Genomic DNA, 23542 nt, shown 5'->3' with positions numbered 1-23542 from the left:
TATCCCCAAGACATGCTAACCTCTCACCATTACAATAACAGGGGAGGTTAGCATTTTATATCCCCAAGACATGCCAACCTCTCACCATTACAATAACAGGGGAGGTTAGCATTTTATATCCCCAAGACATGCTAACCTCTCACCATTACAATAACAGGGGAGGTTAGCATTTCATATCCCCAAGACATGCTAATCTCTCACCATTACAATAACAGGGGAGGTTAGCATTTTATATCCCTAAGACATGCTAACCTCTCACCATTACAATAACAGGGGAGGTTAGCATTTTATATCCCTAAGTCATGCTAACCTCTCACCATTACAATTACAGGGGAGGTTAGCATTTTAAATCCCAAGACATGCTTACCTCTCACCATTACAATAACAGGGGAGGTTAGCATTTTTTTATCCCTAAGACATGCTAACCTCTCACCAATACAATAACAGGGGAGGATAGCATTTTATATCCCCAAGACATGCTAACCTCTCACCATTACAATTACAAGGGAGATTAGCATTTTATATCATATCCCCAAGACATGCTAACCTCTCACCTATACAATAACAGGGGAGGTTAGCATTTCATATCCCCAAGACATGCTAACCTCACACCATTAAAATAACAGGGGAGGTTAGCATTTTAAATCCCCAAGACATGCTAACCTCTCACCATTACAATAACAGGGGAGGTTAGCATTTTATATCCCTAAGACATGCTAACCTCTCACCATTACAATAACAGGGGAGATTAGCATTTTATATCCCTAAGTCATGCTAACCTCTCACCATTACAATAACAGGGGAGGTTAGCATTTTATATCCCAAAGACATGCTAACCTCTCACCATTACAATAACAGGGGAGGATAGCATTTTATATCCCCAAGACATGCTAACCTCTCACCAATACAATAACAGGGGAGGTTAGCATTTTATATCCCCAAGACATGCTAACTTCACACCATTAAAACAACAGGGGAGGTTAGCATTTCATATCACCAAGACATGCTAATCTCTCACCAGTACAATAACATGGGAGGTTAGCATTTTATATCCCCAAGACATGCTAACCTTTCACCATTACAATAACAGGGGAGGTTAGAATTTTAAATCCCCAAGACATGCTAACCTCTCACCATTACAATAACAGGGGAGGTTAGCATTTTATATCCCCAAGACATGCTAATCTCTCACCGTTTCAATAACAGGGGAGGTTAGCATTTTATATCCCCAAGACATGCTAACCTCTCACCATTACAATAACAGGGGAGATTGGCATTTTATATCATATCCCCAAGACATGCTAACCTCTCACCTATACAATAACAGGGGAGGTTAGCATTTCATATCCCCAAGACATGCTAACCTCACACCATTAAAATAACAGGGGAGATAGCATTTTAAATCCCCAAGACATGCTAACCTCTCACCATTACAATAACAGGGGAGGTTAGCATTTCATATCCCCAAGACATGCTAACCTCTCACCATTACAATAACAGGGGAGGTTAGCATTTTATATCCCTAAGACATGCTAACCTCTCACCATTACAATAACAGGGGAGGTTAGCATTTTATATCCCTAAGTCATGCTAACCTCTCACCATTACAATAACAGGGGAGGTTAGCATTTTATATCCCCAAGACATGCTAACCTCTCACCATTACAATAACAGGGGAGGTTAGCATTTTATATCATATCCCCAAGACATGCTAACCTCTCACCTATACAATAACAGGGGAGGTTAGCATTTCATATCCCCAAGACATGCTAACCTCACACCATTAAAATAACAGGGGAGGTTAGCATTTTAAATCCCCAAGACATGCTAACCTCTCACCATTACAATAACAGGGGAGGTTAGCATTTCATATCCCCAAGACATGCTAACCTCTCACCATTACAATAACAGGGGAGGTTAGCATTTTATATCCCTAAGTCATGCTAACCTCTCACCATTACAATAACAGGGGAGGTTAGCATTTTATATCCCCAAGACATGCTAACCTCTCACCATTACAATAACAGGGGAGATTAGCATTTTATATCATATCCACAAGACATGCTAACCTCTCACCTATACAATAACAGGGGAGGTTAGCATTTTATATCCCCAAGACATGCTAACCTCTCACCATTACAATAACCGGGGAGGTTAGCATTTTATATCATATCCCCAAGACATGCTAACCTCTCACCAATACAATAACAGGGGAGGTTAGCATTTCATATCCCCAAGACATGCTAATCTCTCACCATTACAATAACAGGGGAGGTTAGCATTTTATATCCCTAAGACATGCTAACCTCTCACCATTACAATAACAGGGGAGGTTAGCATTTTATATCCCCAAGGAATGCTAATCTCTCACCATTACAACAACAGGGGAGGTTAGCATTTTATATCCCCAAGAAATGCTAATCTCTCACCATTACAATAACAGGGGAGGTTATCATTTTATATCATATCCCCAAGACATGCTAACCTCTCACCATTACAATAACAGGGGAGATTAGCATTTTTGGAGAGTATGATGTTTATGCCTGTAAATTTCTCACTCATCTTTAATCAAGATTAATTCAGGATTATCCGAAATGATGATAACACCAACATTAATGTAGAAGTGTTTGAAGACATAGTCGATTCTAATCCTTCATTATTTAACGTTTCTACACAAAATAATCTGAAACACAACCAAAACAATCAACAAATGCAAATCCAACAAGTTAGTAGAGTCACAAGCTTGATATCGTCAATGCGTGCTATGAACATGGGACCGAATACTAAACGTTTGATACATAGAAGTGAATTTGTCCCAGTACTTTTGGTCTCCTAAAATGAAGGGACTATGTACAAAAAGTGATGTAATTTTTAAACCGTTCATCCGATATGGAAGAAAATACCCTTAAATCAAAGCAGACAGTCTTCCTTTCATCCTCAAAGTCATTGCATCATTTAAAATCCAAAGTGCTGGACTACAGAGCCAAAACAACAAAACGTGTCACTGTACCAATACTGTTGGAGCTCACTGTATAAATTCACAAGTAAGAAAAAGTGAAATAGTGGCGGCACAGCAGTAAGTCATCAAGGTGACCACAGCAGTAAGTCATCAAGGTGACCACAGCAGTAAGTCATCAAGGTGACCACAGCAGTAAGTCATCAAGGTGACCACAGCAGTAAGTCATCAAGGTGACCACAGCAGTAAGTCATCAAGGTGACCACAGCAGTAAGTCATCAAGGTGACCACAGCAGTAAGTCATCAAGGTGACCACAGCAGTAAGTCATCAAGGTGACCACAGCAGTAAGTCATCAAGGTGACCACAGCAGTAAGTCATCAAGGTGACCACAGCAGTAAGTCATCAAGGTGACCACAGCAGTAAGTCATCAAGGTGAACACAGCAGTAAGTCATCAAGGTGACCACAGCAGTAAGTCATCAAGGTGACCACAGCAGTAAGTCATCAAGGTGACCACAGCAGTAAGTCATCAAGGTGACCACAGCAGTAAGTCATCAAGGTGACCACAGCAGTAAGTCATCAAGGTGACCACAGCAGTAAGTCATCAAGGTGAACACAGCATCATTAGGATCCTCTAAGTAGCAGACAGTAATACAGTAATGCGATCGGTATGGATATGGTTGGAGTTGTGGTGTAAGGCTTATCATAGCTAGGTGGAGAAGTGACTGAACTGGTCTGATCCACTGGCCATCACTGTAGCATGGAAACGTCTGGGGCGGTCTGGGTCCTGCAGAGAGAGAGAGAGAAACCCAGCGGTCACGTATTCATGGAGTCTGATCTCTGCAAAAGCACTGGAATTGAGTTTCCATCTCTTTCCAAAGGCATAATAAGGGAACAGGCCTCCAATTAGACAGATAACCTTCAGTAAAGAGAGGTCACCACAGTTGGCACCCATCCAGGCTCTGTACTTCCTTGATTGTTCTCACTTTAATAGTTCTCACCTGTATAGGGTAGATACAGGTAGAGACATATCTACAGTAGTTCTCACCTGTATAGGGTAGACACAGGTAGAGACATATCTACAGTAGTTCTCACCTGTATAGGGTAGATACAGGTAGAGACATATCTACAGTAGTTCTCACCTGTATAGGGTAGATACAGGTAGAGACATATCTACAGTAGTTCTCACCTGTATAGGGTAGACACAGGTAGAGACATATCTACAGTAGTTCTCACCTGTATAGGGTAGATACAGGTAGAGATATCTACAGTAGCTCTCACCTGTATAGGGTAGGCACAGGTAGGGACGTATCTACAGTAGTTCTCACCTGTATAGGGTAGATACAGGTAGAGACATATCTACAGTAGTTCTCACCTGTATAGGGTAGATACAGGTGGAGACATATCTACAGTAGTTCTCACCTGTATAGGGTAGATACAGGTAGAGACATATCTACAGTAGTTCTCACCTGTATAGGGTAGGCACAGGTAGATACAGGTAGAGACATATCTACAGTAGTTCTCACCTGTATAGGGTAGATACAGGTAGAGACATATCTACAGTAGTTCTCACCTGTATAGGGTAGATACAGGTAGAGATATCTACAGTAGCTCTCACCTGTATAGGGTAGATACAGGTAGAGACATATCTACAGTAGTTCTCACCTGTATAGGGTAGATACAGGTAGAGACATATCTACAGTAGTTCTCACCTGTATAGGGTAGATACAGGTAGAGACATATCTACAGTAGTTCTCACCTGTATAGGGTAGATACAGGTAGAGACATATCTACAGTAGTTCTCACCTGTATAGGGTAGATACAGGTAGAGACATATCTACAGTAGTTCTCACCTGTATAGGGTAGATACAGGTAGAGACATATCTACAGTAGTTCTCACCTGTATAGGGTAGATACAGGTAGAGACATATCTACAGTAGTTCTCACCTGTATAGGGTAGACACAGGTAGAGACATATCTACAGTAGTTCTCACCTGTATAGGGTAGATACAGGTAGAGACATATCTACAGTAGTTCTCACCTGTATAGGGTAGACATAGGTAGAGACATATCTACAGTAGTTCTCACCTGTATAGGGTAGATACAGGTAGAGACATATCTACAGTAGTTCTCACCTGTATAGGGTAGATACAGGTAGAGACATATCTACAGTAGTTCTCACCTGTATAGGGTAGATACAGGTAGAGACATATCTACAGTAGTTCTCACCTGTATAGGGTAGATACAGGTAGAGACATATCTACAGTAGCTCTCACCTGTATAGAGTAGACACAGGTAGAGACATATCTGCAGTAGTTCTCACCTGTATTGGGTAGATACAGGTAGAGACATATCTACAGTAGTTCTCACCTGTATAGGGTAGATACAGGTAGAGACATATCTACAGTAGTTCTCACCTGTATAGGTTAGATACAGGTAGAGACATATCTACAGTAGTTCTCACCTGTATAGGGTAGATACAGGTGGAGACATATCTACAGTAGTTCTCACCTGTATAGGTTAGATACAGGTAGAGACATATCTACAGTAGTTCTCACCTGTATAGGGTAGATACAGGTAGAGACATATCTACAGTAGTTCTCACCTGTTTTTAAGGTAGATACAGGTAGAGACATATCTACAGTAGTTCTCACCTGTATAGGGTAGATACAGGTAGAGACATATCTACAGTAGTTCTCACCTGTATAGGGAAGGAGCAGGTAGAGACATCTCTACAGTAGTTCTCACCTGTATAGGGTAGATACAGGTAGAGACATATCTACAGTAGTTCTCACCTGTATAGGGTAGATACAGGTAGATACAGGTAGAGACATATCTACAGTAGTTCTCACCTGTATAGGGTAGGCACAGGTAGAGACATATCTACAGTAGTTCTCACCTGTATAGGGTAGATACAGGTAGAGACATATCTACAGTAGTTCTCACCTGTATAGGGTAGGCACAGGTAGGGACGTATCGGATCACGAAGCCACAGCGTCTCTTCTGGGATGTGTTGGGGTCACTGGCGTGGACCAGGAACCCATCATGGATCTCATTTGGTTAACATCAACATCAAGTCACAATCCCAAATGGAAACTTAATTCTTATTATTTGTGCAGCACTATTAGTGAGAAACATAATATAGTTGTAGAAGAATAGAGAATGCCCAGTGTATTTTCCTGTAATACTTCATGTCCAGTAGGACTTGGGATGGGAAGCTCCCTGTAATACAGAATGTCCAGTAGGACTTGGGATGGGAAGCTCCCTGTAATACAGAATGTCCAGTAGGACTTGGGATGGGGAGCTCCCTGTAATACAGACTGTCCAGTAGGACTTGGGATGGGGAGCTCCCTGTAATACAGACTGTCCAGTAGGACTTGGGATGGGGAGCTCCCTGTAATACAGAATGTCCAGTAGGACTTGGGACGGGGAGCTCCCTGTAATACAGAATGTCCAGTAGGACTTGGGATGGGAAGCTCCCTGTAATACAGAATGCCCAGTAGGACTTGGGATGGGGAGCTCCCTGTAATACAGAATGTCCAAAAGGACTTGGGATGGGGAGCTCCCTGTAATACAGAATGTCCAGTAGGACTTGGGATGGGGAGCTCCCTGTAATACAGAATGTCCAGTAGGACTTGGGATGGGGAGCTCCTTGTAATACAGAATGTCCAGTAGGACTTGGGATGGGGAGCTCCCTGTAATACAGAATGTCCAGTAGGACTTGGGACGGGAAGCTCCCTGTAATACAGAATGTCCAGTAGGACTTGGGACGGGAAGCTCCCTGTAATACAGAATGTCCAGTAGGACTTGGGATGGGAAGCTCCCTGTAATACAGAATGTCCAGTAGGACTTGGGATGGGGAGCTCCCTGTAATACAGAACGTCCAGTAGGACTTGGGATGGGAAGCTCCCTGTAATACAGAATGTCCAGTAGGACTTGGGATGGGGAGCTCCCTGTAATACAGAATGTCCAGTAGGACTTGGGATGGGGAGCTCCCTGTAATACAGAATGTCCAGTAGGACTTGGGATGGGGAGCTCCCTGTAATACAGAATGTCCAGTAGGACTTGGGATGGGGAGCTCCCTGTAATACAGACTGTCCAGTAGGACTTGGGATGGGGAGCTCCCTGTAATACAGAATGTCCAGTAGGACTTGGGATGGGGAGCTCCCTGTAATACAGAATGTCCAGTAGGACTTGGGATGGGGAGCTCCCTGTAATACAGAATGTCCAGTAGGACTTGGGATGGGGAGCTCCCTGTAATACAGAATGTCCAGTAGGACTTGGGATGGGGAGCTCCCTGTAATACAGAATGTCCAGTAGGACTTGGGATGGGGAGCTCCCTGTAATACAGACTGTCCAGTAGGACTTGGGATGGGGAGCTCCCTGTAATACAGACTGTCCAGTAGGACTTGGGACGGGAAGCTCCCTGTAATACAGAATGTCCAGTAGGACTTGGGACGGGAAGCTCCCTGTAATACAGAATGTCCAGTAGGACTTGGGATGGGAAGCTCCCTGTAATACAGAATGTCCAGTAGGACTTGGGATGGGGAGCTCCCTGTAATACAGAATGTCCAGTAGGACTTGGGACGGGAAGCTCCCTGTAATACAGAATGTCCAGTAGGACTTGGGATGGGGAGCTCCCTGTAATACAGAATGTCCAGTAGGACTTGGGATGGGGAGCTCCCTGTAATACAGAACGTCCAGTAGGACTTGGGATGGGAAGCTCCCTGTAATACAGAATGTCCAGTAGGACTTGGGATGGGGAGCTCCCTGTAATACAGAATGTCCAGTAGGACTTGGGATGGGGAGCTCCCTGTAATACAGAATGTCCAGTAGGACTTGGGATGGGGAGCTCCCTGTAATACAGAATGTCCAGTAGGACTTGGGACGGGAAGCTCCCTGTAATACAGAATGTCCAGTAGGACTTGGGATGGGGAGCTCCCTGTAATACAGAATGTCCAGTAGGACTTGGGATGGGGAGCTCCCTGTAATACAGAATGTCCAGTAGGACTTGGGATGGGGAGCTCCCTGTAATACAGAATGTCCAGTAGGACTTGGGATGGGAAGCTCCCTGTAATACTTCATGTCCAGTAGGACTTGGGATGGGGAGCTCCCTGTAATACAGAATGTCCAGTAGGACTTGGGATGGGGAGCTCCCTGTAATAAAGAATGTCCAGTAGGACTTGGGACGGGAAGCTCCCTGTAATACAGAATGTCCAGTAGGACTTGGGATGGGGAGCTCCCTGTAATACAGAATGTCCAGTAGGACTTGGGATGGGGAGCTCCCTGTAATACAAAATGTCCAGTAGGACTTGGGACGGGAAGCTCCCTTTAATACAGAATGTCCAGTAGGACTTGGGATGGGGAGCTCCGGGTAATACAGAATGTCCAGTAGGACTTGGGATGGGGAGCTCCCTGTAATACAAAATGTCCAGTAGGACTTGGGACGGGAAGCTCCCTTTAATACAGAATGTCCAGTAGGACTTGGGATGGGGAGATCCCTGTAATACAGACTGTCCAGTAGGACTTGGGATGGGGAGCTCCCTGTAATACAGAATGTCCAGTAGGACTTGGGATGGGGAGCTCCCTGTAATACAGAATGTCCAGTAGGACTTGGGATGGGGAGCTCCCTGTAATACAGACTGTCCAGTAGGACTTGGGATGGGGAGCTCCCTGTAATACAGAATGTCCAGTAGGACTTGGGATGGGGAGCTCCCTGTAATACAGAATGTCCAGTAGGACTTGGGATGGGAAGCTCCCTGTCATACAGAATGTCCAGTAGGACTTGGGATGGGGAGCTCCCTGTAATACAGACTGTCCAGTAGGACTTGGGATGGGGAGCTCCCTGTATTACAGAATGTCCAGTAGGACTTGGGATGGGAAGCTCCCTGTAATACAGACTGTCCAGTAGGACTTGGGATGGGGAGCTCCCTGTAATACAGAATGTCCAGTAAGACTTTGGATGGGAACTCCCTGTAATACAGACTGTCCAATAGGACTTGGGACGGGGAGCTCCCTGTAATACAGAATGTCCAGTAGGACTTGGGATGGGAAGCTCCCTGTAATACAGACTGTCCAGTAGGACTTGGGATGGGGAGCTCCCTGTAATACAGACTGTCCAGTAGGACTTGGGATGGGGAGCTCCCTGTAATACAGAATGCCCAGTAGGACTTGGGATGGGGAGCTCCCTGTAATACAGAATGTCCAGTAGGACTTGGGATGGGGAGCTCCCTGAAATACAGAATGTCCAGTAGGACTTGGGATGGGGAGCTCCCTGTAATACAGACTGTCCAGTAGGACTTGGGATGGGGAGCTCCCTGTAATACAGAATGTCCAGTAGGACTTGGGATGGGGAGCTCCCTGTAATACAGAATGTCCAGTAGGACTTGGGATGGGGAGCTCCCTGTAATACAGAATGTCCAGTAGGACTTGGGACGGGGAGCTCCCTGTAATACAGAATGTCCAGTAGGACTTGGGACGGGAAGCTCCCTGTAATACAGAATGTCCAGTAGGACTTGGGATGGGGAGCTCCCTGTAATACAGAATGTCCAGTAGGACTTGGGATGGGGAGCTCCCTGTAATACAGAACGTCCAGTAGGACTTGGGATGGGGAGCTCCCTGTAATACAGAATGTCCAGTAGGACTTGGGATGGGGAGCTCCCTGTAATACAGAATGTCCAGTAGGACTTGGGATGGGGAGCTCCCTGTAATACAGAATGTCCAGTAGGATTTGGGATGGGGAGCTCCCTGTAATACAGAATGTCCAGTAGGACTTGGGACGGGAAGCTCCCTGTAATACAGAATGTCCAGTAGGACTTGGGATGGGGAGCTCCCTGTAATACAGAATGTCCAGTAGGACTTGGGACGGGAAGCTCCCTGTAATACAGAATGTCCAGTAGGACTTGGGACGGGAAGCTCCCTTTAATACAGAATGTCCAGTAGGACTTGGGATGGGGAGATCCCTGTAATACAGACTGTCCAGTAGGACTTGGGATGGGGAGCTCCCTGTAATACAGAATGTCCAGTAGGACTTGGGATGGGGAGCTCCCTGTAATACAGAATGTCCAGTAGGACTTGGGATGGGGAGCTCCCTGTAATACAGACTGTCCAGTAGGACTTGGGATGGGGAGCTCCCTGTAATACAGAATGTCCAGTAGGACTTGGGATGGGGAGCTCCCTGTAATACAGAATGTCCAGTAGGACTTGGGATGGGAAGCTCCCTGTAATACAGAATGTCCAGTAGGACTTGGGATGGGGAGCTCCCTGTAATACAGACTGTCCAGTAGGACTTGGGATGGGGAGCTCCCTGTATTACAGAATGTCCAGTAGGACTTGGGATGGGAAGCTCCCTGTAATACAGACTGTCCAGTAGGACTTGGGATGGGGAGCTCCCTGTAATACAGAATGTCCAGTAGGACTTTGGATGGGAACTCCCTGTAATACAGACTGTCCAATAGGACTTGGGACGGGGAGCTCCCTGTAATACAGAATGTCCAGTAGGACTTGGGATGGGAAGCTCCCTGTAATACAGACTGTCCAGTAGGACTTGGGATGGGGAGCTCCCTGTAATACAGACTGTCCAGTAGGACTTGGGATGGGGAGCTCCCTGTAATACAGAATGCCCAGTAGGACTTGGGATGGGGAGCTCCCTGTAATACAGAATGTCCAGTAGGACTTGGGATGGGGAGCTCCCTGTAATACAGAATGTCCAGTAGGACTTGGGATGGGGAGCTCCCTGTAATACAGACTGTCCAGTAGGACTTGGGATGGGGAGCTCCCTGTAATACAGAATGTCCAGTAGGACTTGGGATGGGGAGCTCCCTGTAATACAGAATGTCCAGTAGGACTTGGGATGGGGAGCTCCCTGTAATACAGAATGTCCAGTAGGACTTGGGATGGGGAGCTCCCTGTAATACAGAACGTCCAGTAGGACTTGGGATGGGGAGCTCCCTGTAATACAGAATGTCCAGTAGGACTTGGGACGGGAAGCTCCCTGTAATACAGAATGTCCAGTAGGACTTGGGATGGGGAGCTCCCTGTAATACAGAATGTCCAGTAGGACTTGGGATGGGGAGCTCCCTGTAATACAGACTGTCCAGTAGGACTTGGGATGGGGAGCTCCCTGTAATACAGAATGTCCAGTAGGACTTGGGATGGGGAGCTCCCTGTAATACAGAATGTCCAGTAGGACTTGGGATGGGAAGCTCCCTGTAATACAGAATGTCCAGTAGGACTTGGGATGGGGAGCTCCCTGTAATACAGACTGTCCAGTAGGACTTGGGATGGGGAGCTCCCTGTATTACAGAATGTCCAGTAGGACTTGGGATGGGAAGCTCCCTGTAATACAGACTGTCCAGTAGGACTTGGGATGGGGAGCTCCCTGTAATACAGAATGTCCAGTAGGACTTTGGATGGGAACTCCCTGTAATACAGACTGTCCAATAGGACTTGGGACGGGGAGCTCCCTGTAATACAGAATGTCCAGTAGGACTTGGGATGGGAAGCTCCCTGTAATACAGACTGTCCAGTAGGACTTGGGATGGGGAGCTCCCTGTAATACAGACTGTCCAGTAGGACTTGGGATGGGGAGCTCCCTGTAATACAGAATGCCCAGTAGGACTTGGGATGGGGAGCTCCCTGTAATACAGAATGTCCAGTAGGACTTGGGATGGGGAGCTCCCTGTAATACAGAATGTCCAGTAGGACTTGGGATGGGGAGCTCCCTGTAATACAGACTGTCCAGTAGGACTTGGGATGGGGAGCTCCCTGTAATACACAATGTCCAGTAGGACTTGGGATGGGGAGCTCCCTGTAATACAGAATGTCCAGTAGGACTTGGGATGGGGAGCTCCCTGTAATACAGAATGTCCAGTAGGACTTGGGATGGGGAGCTCCCTGTAATACAGAATGTCCAGTAGGACTTGGGACGGGAAGCTCCCTGTAATACAGAATGTCCAGTAGGACTTGGGACGGGGAGCTCCCTGTAATACAGAATGTCCAGTAGGACTTGGGATGGGGAGCTCCCTGTAATACAGAACGTCCAGTAGGACTTGGGATGGGAAGCTCCCTGTAATACAGAATGTCCAGTAGGACTTGGGATGGGGAGCTCCCTGTAATACAGAATGTCCAGTAGGACTTGGGATGGGGAGCTCCCTGTAATACAGAATGTCCAGTAGGACTTGGGATGGGGAGCTCCCTGTAATACAGAATGTCCAGTAGGACTTGGGATGGGGAGCTCCCTGTAATACAGAATGTCCAGTAGGACTTGGGATGGGGAGCTCCCTGTAATACAGAATGTCCAGTAGGACTTGGGATGGGGAGCTCCCTGTAATACAGAATGTCCAGTAGGACTTGGGATGGGGAGCTCCCTGTAATACAGAATGTCCAGTAGGACTTGGGATGGGGAGCTCCCTGTAATACAGAATGTCCAGTAGGACTTGGGATGGGGAGCTCCCTGTAATAAAGAATGTCCAGTAGGACTTGGGATGGGGAGCTCCCTGTAATACAGACTGTCCAGTAGGACTTGGGATGGGGAGCTCCCTGTAATACAGACTGTCCAGTAGGACTTGGGATGGGGAGCTCCCTGTAATACAGAATGTCCAGTAGGACTTGGGATGGGGAGCTCCCTGTAATACAGAATGTCCAGTAGGACTTGGGATGGGGAGCTCCCTGTAATACAGAATGTCCAGTAGGACTTGGGATGGGAAGCTCCCTGTAATACAGAATGTCCAGTAGGACTTGGGATGGGGAGCTCCCTGTAATACAGACTGTCCAGTAGGACTTGGGATGGGGAGCTCCCTGTATTACAGAATGTCCAGTAGGACTTGGGATGGGAAGCTCCCTGTAATACAGACTGTCCAGTAGGACTTGGGATGGGGAGCTCCCTGTAATACAGACTGTCCAGTAGGACTTGGGATGGGGAGCTCCCTGTAATACAGAATGCCCAGTAGGACTTGGGATGGGGAGCTCCCTGTAATACAGAATGTCCAGTAGGACTTGGGATGGGGAGCTCCCTGTAATACAGAATGTCCAGTAGGACTTGGGATGGGGAGCTCCCTGTAATACAGACTGTCCAGTAGGACTTGGGATGGGGAGCTCCCTGTAATACAGAATGTCCAGTAGGACTTGGGATGGGGAGCTCCCTGTAATACAGAATGTCCAGTAGGACTTGGGATGGGGAGCTCCCTGTAATACAGAATGTCCAGTAGGACTTGGGATGGGGAGCTCCCTGTAATACAGAATGTCCAGTAGGACTTGGGACGGGAAGCTCCCTGTAATACAGAATGTCCAGTAGGACTTGGGACGGGGAGCTCCCTGTAATACAGAATGTCCAGTAGGACTTGGGATGGGGAGCTCCCTGTAATACAGAACGTCCAGTAGGACTTGGGATGGGAAGCTCCCTGTAATACAGAATGTCCAGTAGGACTTGGGATGGGGAGCTCCCTGTAATACAGAATGTCCAGTAGGACTTGGGATGGGGAGCTCCCTGTAATACAGAATGTCCAGTAGGACTTGGGATGGGGAGCTCCCTGTAATACAGAATGTCCAGTAGGACTTGGGATGGGGAGCTCCCTGTAATACAGAATGTCCAGTAGGACTTGGGATGGGGAGCTCCCTGTAATACAGAATGTCCAGTAGGACTTGGGATGGGGAGCTCCCTGTAATACAGAATGTCCAGTAGGACTTGGGATGGGGAGCTCCCTGTAATACAGAATGTCCAGTAGGACTTGGGATGGGGAGCTCCCTGTAATACAGAATGTCCAGTAGGACTTGGGATGGGGAGCTCCCTGTAATAAAGAATGTCCAGTAGGACTTGGGATGGGGAGCTCCCTGTAATACAGACTGTCCAGTAGGACTTGGGATGGGGAGCTCCCTGTAATACAGACTGTCCAGTAGGACTTGGGATGGGGAGCTCCCTGTAATACAGAATGTCCAGTAGGACTTGGGATGGGGAGCTCCCTGTAATACAGAATGTCCAGTAGGACTTGGGATGGGGAGCTCCCTGTAATACAGAATGTCCAGTAGGACTTGGGATGGGGAGCTCCCTGTAATACAGAATGTCCAGTAGGACTTGGGACGGGAAGCTCCCTGTAATACAGAATGTCCAGTAGGACTTGGGATGGGGAGCTCCCTGTAATACAGAATGTCCAGTAGGACTTGGGATGGGGAGCTCCCTGTAATACAGAACGTCCAGTAGGACTTGGGATGGGAAGCTCCCTGTAATACAGAATGTCCAGTAGGACTTGGGATGGGGAGCTCCCTGTAATACAGAATGTCCAGTAGGACTTGGGATGGGGAGCTCCCTGTAATACAGAATGTCCAGTAGGACTTGGGATGGGGAGCTCCCTGTAATGCAGAATGTCCAGTAGGACTTGGGACGGGAAGCTCCCTGTAATACAGAATGTCCAGTAGGACTTGGGATGGGGAGCTCCCTGTAATACAGAATGTCCAGTAGGACTTGGGATGGGGAGCTCCCTGTAATACAGAATGTCCAGTAGGACTTGGGATGGGGAGCTCCCTGTAATACAGAATGTCCAGTAGGACTTGGGATGGGAAGCTCCCTGTAATACAGAATGTCCAGTAGGACTTGGGATGGGGAGCTCCCTGTAATACAGAATGTCCAGTAGGACTTGGGATGGGGAGCTCCCTGTAATAAAGAATGTCCAGTAGGATTTGGGACGGGAAGCTCCCTGTAATACAGAATGTCCAGTAGGACTTGGGACGGGGAGCTCCCTTTAATACAGAATGTCCAGTAGGACTTGGGATGGGGAGATCCCTGTAATACAGACTGTCCAGTAGGACTTGGGATGGGGAGCTCCCTGTAATACAGAATGTCCAGTAGGACTTGGGATGGGGAGCTCCCTGTAATACAGAATGTCCAGTAGGACTTGGGATGGGGAGCTCCCTGTAATACAGACTGTCCAGTAGGACTTGGGATGGGGAGCTCCCTGTAATACAGAATGTCCAGTAGGACTTGGGATGGGGAGCTCCCTGTAATACAGAATGTCCAGTAGGACTTGGGATGGGAAGCTCCCTGTAATACAGAATGTCCAGTAGGACTTGGGATGGGGAGCTCCCTGTAATACAGACTGTCCAGTAGGACTTGGGATGGGGAGCTCCCTGTATTACAGAATGTCCAGTAGGACTTGGGATGGGAAGCTCCCTGTAATACAGACTGTCCAGTAGGACTTGGGATGGGGAGCTCCCTGTAATACAGAATGTCCAGTAGGACTTGGGATGGGGAGCTCCCTGTAATACAGAATGTCCAGTAGGACTTTGGATGGGAACTCCCTGTAATACAGACTGTCCAATAGGACTTGGGACGGGGAGCTCCCTGTAATACAGAATGTCCAGTAGGACTTGGGATGGGAAGCTCCCTGTAATACAGACTGTCCAGTAGGACTTGGGATGGGGAGCTCCCTGTAAAACAGAATGTCCAGTAGGACTTGGGATGGGGAGCTCCCTGTAATACAGAATGTCCAGTAGGACTTGGGATGGGGAGCTCCCTGTAATACAGAATGTCCAGTAGGACTTGGGATGGGGAGCTCCCTGTAATACAGAATGTCCAGTAGGACTTGGGATGGGGAGCTCCCTGTAATACAGAATGTCCAGTAGGACTTGGGATGGGGAGCTCCCTGTAATACAGAATGTCCAGTAGGACTTGGGATGGGGGGCTCCCTGTAATAAAGACTGTCCAGTAGGACTTGGGATGGGGAACTCCCTGTAATACAGACTGTCCAGTAGGACTTGGGATGGGGAACTCCCTGTAATACAGACTGTCCAGTAGGATGCTGACATTTGTTGTTCTTAAAAATAAAAATGTGATGACAAAAAAAAAAAACAGTAGTGGGACGGAGTGACTTACAGACATCTGCCCAGCCAGCAGGGGGCAGAGTAGAGCGCTGTCTGTTTGCACCAGCTCCTCAGGGATCTCCTGGTTGACTGACAGCATGTTTCCGGGGCGGGTGGCGAGTTGGTGGGGCAGCATGCCCGAGCAGTGGCTTCCTGGAGGAGGAGGGGGGGAGGAGGAGAGGAGGAGGGAGGAGAGGAGAGGAGAGTGAACACTTTACTAACCACACAGACTGTAGTCGTCTGTATGTCTATTAAAGAACAGCTTATTACAGTCATTTACTGCAGTCATTTCATGCTAAAATGACAGAGAGGTTTTCAGAACATTAACTGAACCTGGATAAATGCAGCTACATATTTTGAGGAGACATTTAAGTATTTATTTATCTAGCTGTGGCACTGTCACGATAATTATGTTCTCAGTGTTCATAAACCCAATTGAATTGATTACTCAGCCTGATACCCAGAATTTGTAGGAAACTGGTTGAAATGAATCAGGCGGAGGCCCAGCTACAATTGTCAGAAATGGTTATTTAGAGAGCTCTGCTTATCATTTCCGGTGCATTGGTCTATATACCTCACATTTCGTCATAAACGTCCCTCCTCCTCTCAGAAACAATGGCAACATAGTTCACAAGTCTTCTCCTATGCATACATTGCTTATCACATTCTGCAACACAATCTACTACAAGCCCAAGGTCTCCCCCCTCCCTGGGTGGGGAGACTTCCATCCCTGTTATACAATCTACTACAAGCCCAAGGTATCTCCTCCCTGGGTGGGGAGACTTCCATCCCTGTTATACAATCTACTACAAGCCCAAGGTCTCTCCTCCCTGGGTGGGGAGACTTCCATCCCTGCTATACAATCTACTACAAGCCCAAGGTATCTCCTCCCTGGGTGGGGAGACTTCCTTCCCTGTTATACAATCTACTACAAGCCCAAGGTATCTCTCCTCCCTGGGTGGGGAGACTTCCATCCCTGATATCAGTTCCACAGTGGTCACAAGTTGTCTGCCACAGTTCCTTGCCTACCAACAGTCCCTCTTTCTTATGGACAAGCATTCTTCATCAGACAGGATATAATTCTGTTAGTTATATTTCTACGTTAAATGTATACCACATTTAGTCATTATTCATAAAAATCCCATAACAGGCACCAATTAGAACTGAACTGTGCGTTTCTGGAAACTAAATGATTTGGTGAGTTTTAGGTTGTCAGGGGAGCTGCAGTACCTGGGATGACCTTCAAGGCTCCGTTTTCTGCCAGTGAGTCGTCTAGAGCCAGCCACACAGACAGGACTGGACCCCCAGCTATTCCCCAGTACCTGGAGGAATCAGACAGCTGCTGAGTAAATACTAGTTATTACTCTCAGAGAGAGAGAGAGAGAGAGAGAGAGAAATACAGAGATAGAGAGAGGGGGGGAGAGAGAAAACGAGAGAGAGAGAGAGAGAGAGAGAGAGATAGGGATAGAGAGTGGGATATGAAGAGAGAGGGGGGAGAGAGAGAGATATAGAGAGAGGGGGGAGAGAGAGAGAGAGAGAGAGATAGAGAGAGGTTAAAGCCCATAAAAGCATACCAAAGTCTTAAATAATTATTTGCTCTTCTCCATACCTCTGTCTGCTTCTGCTGGAGTCCCAGAGGTCTCCGTCTGTCTGGACGGTGGTCTGATGTGTGGATGATGGTCACAGCAGAGGCTCTGTAGGTCAGTATGAAACTGTGGTAGCATGGAAGTCTTGGTGATGTGGAGTCCTCAACCTGTGTGATCTCTTATATACGGTCATGTGACATACTTAAGATACTTAAGACATCAGGTGACAGTCATGTGACATTCTAGAGTCATGTAGCACCTCTCACTTCTCATCCTCACAAACGTTTCTGACAGCTGTATAGTCTCCTGCCATGCAGTCTCCTTTACTGGATGACACCTTTCCAACAAATCAGTTTGTCAAATTTCTGCCCTGCTTGAGCTGCCCCGGTTAACTGTCAGTGCTGTTGTTGTGCATTGGAAACATCTAGGAGCAACAACGGCTCAGCGGCGAAGTGGTAGGCCACACAAGCTCACAGAACGGGACCGCCAAGTGCTGAAGCGCATAGTGCATAAAAATCGTCTGTCCTCGATACCTCACTACCGAGTTCCAAACTGCCTCTGGAAGCAATGTCAGCACAACAACTGTTCGTCGGGAGCTTCATGAAATGGGTTTCCATGGCCGAGCAGCCGCATACAAACCTAAGATCACCATGCGCAATACCAAGCGTCGGCTAGAGTGGTGTAAAGCTCGCCGCCAGTGGAATCTGTAGCAGTGGAAACACGTTCTCTGGAGTGATGAATCACGCTTCATCATATGGTAGACGAACCTGGGTTTGGCAGATGCCAGGAGAACGCTACTTGCATAGTGCCAACTGTAAAGTTTGATGGAAGAGGAATAATGGTCTGGGGCTCTTGTTCAGGCTTTTTCCAGTGAAGGGAAATCTTAACGCTACACATTGTTACGTTCCCCAGTTTCTTTGTTCTGTTTTGTATTTGAGTGTGCCCCCTCGTCCCCTCGTCAAGAAGCAGCTGACTCTAATTACCATTGCCACCTGAAGATAAAAGCCAGTGTTCTGCCCAGAAGAGGAGAGATGAGGAGAGAGATGAGATAAGGAGTAGAGATTTGGAGATTGAGAGAGAGAAAAATTAGATTGTGATATAGTGTGGGTTGTGTATCAGAAAGTGTGGTATGTACTGTTGTTGTTGGTAGCAGTTTTTCTATGTCCTGTGTTTGTGAGTGTTTGTGAAATCATTAATAATTACTCTGTTTCATTTGTTCCCAGGGGGGAAGGAGAAGGCACTTAGGGAGTGCTTAGGCAAGAGGCCCGAGGGCATACATATACCCGTAGTATATTTACTGTCTAGGCACACTAGGTAAGACCTGGGCGGACCACCCCCTGTATTTTGGTTAGGGCACCAAGTGGTGCTAAGTTAGGTAAGTTAAGTGGGTAGGCAGGTTAGATAGGAGAGGGGGAACTTTGATATTTACTTTCTTTGCTTTGGTTCCGTCCAGCCCCTTTTCCCCATATTACCGTATAAGAAAATAAATTCTAGTAAACGGTAAATTCTGCTTTTGTGTCATCCTTACTTGCACCTACAGTCCATACCTCTTGCACTTCAGAGAGTTGAGTTGTAGCAGGGAGTTGCGTTCCCTCTTCTCAGAGGCGTGCGTAACACACATTCTGTGTTTCTAACTTTGTGGCAAAAGATTGGGGAAGCGCCTTTTCTATTTCAGCATGACAGTGTCCCTGTCCACAAAGCGAGGTCCATACAGAAATGGTTTAACGAGATCCATGTGGAAGAACTTGACTGGCAACATAGTCTTAAGCTTCACGGTTGTTTTTGTATTGTTTATTGATTTGGTCGGCGTCATCCTAAATAAAAAAGGAATATGTACGCTCACCACGCTGTGCTTTGGTCCAGTTCTTTTAACGGCCGTGACAGAACTTCCCACCAAAGGACCAAGCAGCGTGGTGAAAGGGACTCCTGGACATGGGAGGACATCCTGGACGGAAAAGGATCCTGGACATGGGAGGAGATCCTGGCCAGAGGGGATCACCTTCCATGGGAGCAGGTGGAAGCATTGAGGAAGGCGGAGGCAGCGAGTAAAGAGTCCCAGCATTACGAGGGAACACGGCTAGCAAGGAAGCCCGAGAGGCAGCAAATGTTTTGGGGGGGCACACAAGGAGATTGGCTGAGTCAGGTTGGAGACCTGAGCCATCTCCTCGTGCTTACCGTGGGGAAAAGCGTGGTAATGGTCAGGCACCGTGTTATACGGTGGAGCGCACGGTGTCTCCAGTGCGCGTTCACAGCCCGGTGCGCTACATCCCAGCTCCCTGCATCTGCCGGGCTAGGGTGAGCATCCAGCCAGGACGGGTTGCTCTAAGCTCGAGACCTCCAGTGCGCCTCCACGGCCCAGTGTATCCGGTGCCTCTGCCAAGGACAAATGTCTCTCCAGCCTGGTGAGTCCTGTGCCTGTCCACAGAACCAGGCCTCCTGTATGTCTCCCCAGCCTGGTGAGCCTTGTGGCAGCTCCACGTACCAGACTGTCCATACGTCTCCTCACTCCAATGATGATCCATGGCATGAAGCCTCCCGTGATGATCCATGGCACAAAGCCTCCAGTGGTGATCCATGGCACGAAGCCTCCAGTGGTGATCCATGGCACGAAGCCTCCTGTGATGATCCATGGCAAGAAGCCTCCAGTGATGATCCATGGCACGAAGCCTCCAGTGAGGAGTCATGGCACGAAGCCTCCAGTGATGATCCATGGCACGAAGCCTCCTGTGAGGAGTCATGGCACGAAGCCTCCTGTGATGATCCATGGCACGAAGCCTCCAGTGAGGAGTCATGGCACGAAGCCTCCGGTGATGATCCATGACACGAAGCCTCCAGTGGTGATCCATGGCACGAAGCCTCCAGTGGTGATCCATGGCACGAAGCCTCCAGTGATGATCCATGGCACGAAGCCTCCAGTGATGATCCATAGCACGAAGCCTCCAGTGATGATCCATGGCACGAAGCCCCCAGTGATGATCCATAGCACGAAGCCTCCAGTGACGATCCATGACACGAAGTCTCCAGTGACGATCCCCTGTCCGGAGGCTCCGGCGACATTCCCCAGCCCGGGGCCTCCGGCGACGGTCCCCAGTCCAGGGCCTCCGGCGATGATCCACGGTCCGGATCTACAAAGGCGGAGGGATCAGTGTAAAGAGGGGGAGCGGTGTCCAGAACCAGAGCCGCTACCGAGGGTAGATGCCCACCCGGACCCTCCCCTATAAGTTCAGGTTTGCGGTAGAGGTGCGGGAGTCCGCACCTTTGGGGGGAGGGGGGGGGTTACTGTCACGCCCTGACCTCAGCTATCTCTGTTTTCTTTATTATTTTGGTTAGGTCAGGGTGTGACAGGGTGGGTATGCTAGTTTTTGTATTGTCTAGGGTGTTTGTAAGTCTAGGGTTTTTTGTAGTTCTAGGTATTTGGAAGTCTATGGTGGCCTGATTATGGTTCCCAATCAGAGCTGTTTATCGTTGTCTCTGATTTGGGACCATATTTAGGTAGCCATTTTCCCTTGGGAATTTGTGGGTTCTTGTCTGTGTAGTTGCCTGTCAGCACTCATTTGTATAGCTTCACGGTTCGTTTTGTTATTTTGTTAGTTTGGGTTCAGTGTTCATTCTTATATTAAAGAAGAATGTACGCATACCACGCTTCACCTTGGTTTCCTCCTTTTGACGGCCGTGACAATTATTACATACAAAACACAATACTATAGCTATTAATAAAGATTAAACACAAAACTAATGGTACTAGACTAAACACAATGCTATAGCTATTATTAAAAACAAAACACAATACTATAGCTATTATTACAGATTAAACACAATACCTACTAGACTAAACACAAAACTAGAGCCATTATTGCAGCCAAAACACAATACAATACTATTGATATTACACAAAACACAATCACAATACTATTGATATTACACAAAACACAATACAATACTATTGATATTACACAAAACACAATACAATACTATTGATATTACACAAAACACAATACTATTGATATTACACAAAACACAATACAATACTATTGATATTACACAAAACACAATACAATACTATTGATATTACACAAAACACAATACAATACTATTGATATTACACAAAACACAATACAATACTATTGATATTACACAAAACACAATACAATACTATTGATATTACACAAAACACAATACAATACTATTGATATTACACAACACAATACAATACTATTGATATTACACAAAACACAATACAATACTATTGATATTACACAAAACACAATACAATACTATTGATATTACACAAAACACAATCACAATACTATTGATATTACACAAAACACAATCACAATACTATTGATATTACACAAAACACAATCACAATACTATTGATATTACACAAAACACAATCACAATACTATTGATATTACACAAAACACAATACAATACTATTGATATTACACAAAACACAATACAATACTATTGATATTACACAAAACACAATACAATACTATTGATATTACACAAAACACAATACAATACTATTGATATTACACAAAACACAATACAATACTATTGATATTACACAAAACACAATCACAATACTATTGATATTACACAAAACACAATACAATACTATTGATATTACACAAAACACAATCACAATACTATTGATATTACACAAAACACAATCACAATACTATTGATATTACACAAAACACAATCACAATACTATTGATATTACACAAAACACAATACAATACTATTGATATTACACAAAACACAATACAATACTATTGATATTACACAAAACACAATACAATACTATTGATATTACACAAAACACAATACAATACTATTGATATTACACAAAACACAATACAATACTATTGATATTACACAAAACACAATACAATACTATTGATATTACACAAAACACAATACAATACTATTGATATTACACAAAACACAATACAAAACTATTGATATTACACAAAACACAATCACAATACTATTGATATTTCTCAAAACACAATCACAATACTATTGATATTACACAAAACACAATCACAATACTATTGATATTACACAAAACACAATCACAATACTATTGATATTACACAAAACACAATACAATACTATTGATATTACACAAAACACAATACAATACTATTGATATTACACAAAACACAATACAATACTATTGATATTACACAAAACACAATACAATACTATTGATATTACACAAAACACAATACAATACTATTGATATTACACAAAACACAATCACAATACTATTGATATTTCTCAAAACACAATCACAATACTTTTGATATTACACAAAACACAATCACAATACTATTGATATTACACAAAACACAATACAATACTATTGATATTACACAAAACACAATACAATACTATTGATATTACACAAAACACAATACAATACTATTGATATTACACAAAACACAATACAATACTATTGATATTACACAAAACACAATAATATTGATATTACACAAAACACAATACAATACTATTGATATTACACAAAACACAATACAATACTATTGATATTACACAAAACACAATCACAATACTATTGATATTACACAAAACACAATACAATACTATTGATATTACACAAAACACAATACAATACTATTGATATTACACAAAACACAATACAATACTATTGATATTACACAAAACACAATACAATACTATTGATATTACACAAAACACAATACAATACTATTGATATTACACAAAACACAATCAAATACTATTGATATTACACAAAACACAATCACAATAGTATTGATATTACACAAAACACAATCACAATACTATTGATATTACACAAAACACAATCACAATACTATTGATATTACACAAAACACAATCACAATACTATTGATATTACACAAAACACAATCACAATACTATTGATATTACACAAAACACAATACAATACTATTGATATTACACAAAACACAATCACAATACTATTGATATTACACAAAACACAATCACAATACTATTGATATTACACAAAACACAATCACAATACTATTGATATTACACAAAACACAATACAATACTATTGATATTACACAAAACACAATCACAATACTATTGATATTACACAAAACACAATC

General features: G+C 45.3%; 1 protein-coding gene across 1 annotated transcript; it reads right to left on the bottom strand.

Moving 5' to 3' along the window:
* Positions 1-3070: 3070 nt before the first annotated feature.
* On the bottom strand, positions 3071-17706 carry LOC129843349 (phytanoyl-CoA dioxygenase domain-containing protein 1-like). Its single transcript, XM_055911995.1, has 5 exons — positions 17660-17706; positions 17038-17129; positions 15821-15960; positions 5902-6006; positions 3071-3742 (listed from the first exon to the last, which is right to left on the bottom strand). Exons 1-5 carry the CDS (start codon positions 17704-17706, stop codon positions 3665-3667), a joined length of 462 nt encoding a protein of 153 aa, XP_055767970.1. The 3' UTR covers positions 3071-3664.
* Between the last annotated feature and the right edge of the window lie 5836 nt (positions 17707-23542).

Source organism: Salvelinus fontinalis, unplaced genomic scaffold (genome assembly GCF_029448725.1).
Source record: "Salvelinus fontinalis isolate EN_2023a unplaced genomic scaffold, ASM2944872v1 scaffold_0123, whole genome shotgun sequence".
Taxonomy (NCBI): Eukaryota; Metazoa; Chordata; class Actinopteri; order Salmoniformes; family Salmonidae; genus Salvelinus; species Salvelinus fontinalis.
The sequence above is the reverse complement of the archived record's forward strand: the minus strand, read 5'-3'. Positions and strand labels throughout refer to the sequence as shown.